The sequence below is a fragment of the Wasmannia auropunctata genome, unplaced genomic scaffold, assembly GCF_000956235.1.
Source record: "Wasmannia auropunctata unplaced genomic scaffold, wasmannia.A_1.0 LD336078.1, whole genome shotgun sequence".
Lineage (NCBI taxonomy): Eukaryota > Metazoa > Arthropoda > Insecta > Hymenoptera > Formicidae > Wasmannia > Wasmannia auropunctata.
In genome coordinates, this window is record NW_012026812.1 from 4,657,040 (window position 1) to 4,658,990 (window position 1,951).

General features: G+C 54.1%; 1 protein-coding gene across 1 annotated transcript; it reads right to left on the reverse strand.

Moving 5' to 3' along the window:
• Positions 1-530: 530 nt before the first annotated feature.
• Positions 531-1,623, reverse strand: LOC105449125. The gene is made up of 2 exons (XM_011688126.1): positions 1,429-1,623; positions 531-1,331 (listed from the first exon to the last, which is right to left on the reverse strand). Exons 1-2 carry the CDS (start codon positions 1,621-1,623, stop codon positions 531-533), a joined length of 996 nt encoding a protein of 331 aa, XP_011686428.1.
• Between the last annotated feature and the right edge of the window lie 328 nt (positions 1,624-1,951).

The window sequence follows — 1,951 nt, forward strand, 5'->3', positions numbered from 1 at the left end:
AACAGCGCAGCAGGATCGGCCCGGCATAATTCACCCCCGTGTGCTGGAATGGCCGTGAGGGGGTTTCTCGTAGTCCCGGGAGATTGCTCATAAGTGGTTGCAGCGAGGCCGCCTGCCATCGCAGGCACGGGAGGCAACGGTGGATATGTCCTTTAACCACCGCCCTACCGCAGGGGATCCAATAGCGCCGCCGAATGAGACCCCCTGTCTGCTGCACACCTCCGTGGAGGGTTCGGCGATGACAGGACTGAATAATCAGATTAGTAAGATTTGACCTTTTAGGCAGAATAATAGGATGCTTTTCATCGAAGGGTAGGAGGAAGTGTTTCATCCGGTCCCCCACCCGTCAGATTTCCTGCTCGTCTACAAAGGGGTTAAGTTTGGCAAGGGAATTGCCCTTACTGAGAGTCCGGCCCGTTTGAACTCGGTTGCTTTCCTGGGACAGCTTTCCTTTCTGGACGACCCGGACCCTGCTATCCAGGTTCTGATCCAACTCTTCGCACGCCAAGGTTAAAGGCTCGCGGGGTTGCTTAGGATTGCGTCACTGCCCCATTAACCATCGTCGACACCAGGCTAATCCGAAGAAGCCGTTGGAGAGACGAGTAGCGGACGAGAATTTCCGGCTCCTCCTCCTGACCTTGAGCTAGGTGCGTTCTCGTGCGCTGCTCGGGGAGTTCCGTCTCCCTTTGCTCGGGTTCCGAGCGCCAAGGCTCATTCTCGATAGCGAGCCAACCCGGTCCGTGCCACCACAAGGGGTGGGACGCGAGTTCACCCGGTGAGACTCCGCGAGAGGCGCAATCCGCGGGATTATCTTGACTGGCCACATGATGCCAGTGAGCATCGACAAGCATGGTCTGGATTTCTGAGACTTTATTGGCGACGAATGTCATCCATCGCGACGGGTGTCCTCGAATCCAGCCCAAGGTAACCGTCGAATCGGACCACAAGTGAGTCGGCCTTTGAGTTAGGTCGAGAGTTTTCTGAACGTGATGTACCACTCGTGACAATAAGGTAGCGGCACTCAGCTCTAACCGAGGTAAAGAGATCTGTTTTAAGGGGGTGACCTTCGTCTTAGCCGTCAAGAGAGTTGTTGTCCAGTCGGAGTCGTCGGGGTTCCCTTTCGTCCGCAGGTATACCACGGCGGCGTAAACGCTCTCGGAAGCATCGGCGAATCCATGCAACTCCACAACCGGGGCGATGGTTGACCAGTGACACCAGCGAGGGACGCGGAGCTTAGTGAGCTGTGGTAAGTCGGTGAGGAAGGCTCTCCAGTATTCGCCATCCTCAGGAGGCAGCGGCGTGTCCCACTCTAACCCCTTCAGACACGTTGCCTAAATAAAAATCTTTGCGCGAACGGTGACTGGGGCTAACCATCCGAGCGGGTTAAATAGTTGCCGCGGCTTGAGAAAAAGCTGATCTTTTAGTTACTAGTTTTGATTCTATAGACGGAATAGTGAAGGTGAAGGTGTCGGAACGAGGGTGCCAATGGAGACCCAGTGTCGAATGACTCTCGTACGGCAGCCAAGTCCGACAACTCGGTTGCGCAAGATTCTCCTCGGGCATGTTTTGGAGAATGTTCGGGTCATTGGACGCCCACTTTTTTAGAGGGAATTCGCCCGCCATGCAGAGTTTCATGAGTTGGCGTTATAGGTCTTGAGCTTGAACTAGGATGTCTGCTCCCGAGAGTACATCGTCCATGTAGACGTCTCGTTTGAGAATCGTGGATCCAATAGGGAATCGCGGCCGCTCATCCTCTGCGAGTTGGTGTAGCGTCCGGATGACGAGGAATGGAGCACAGGCTAACCCGTACGTTACAGTATTCAATCGATACTCAGTGACGGGGTCACACCTATTTTTTTTCCATACTATTCTTTGTAGATCTCGATCAGAGGGATGTATTAAAATCTGGCGGTACATCTTTTCGATGTCGGCCGCGAATACGTACCGATGT

Coding starts and splice junctions, on each gene's coding strand:
- LOC105449125 (XM_011688126.1), bottom strand. CDS start 1,623: ATGGCGGGCGAATTCCCTCTAAAAAAGTGGGCGTCCAATGACCCGAAC. Junction 1,332..1,428: donor CGTCTATAGAATCAAAACTA/GTAACTAAAAGA, acceptor ATTTTTATTTAG/GCAACGTGTCTGAAGGGGTT.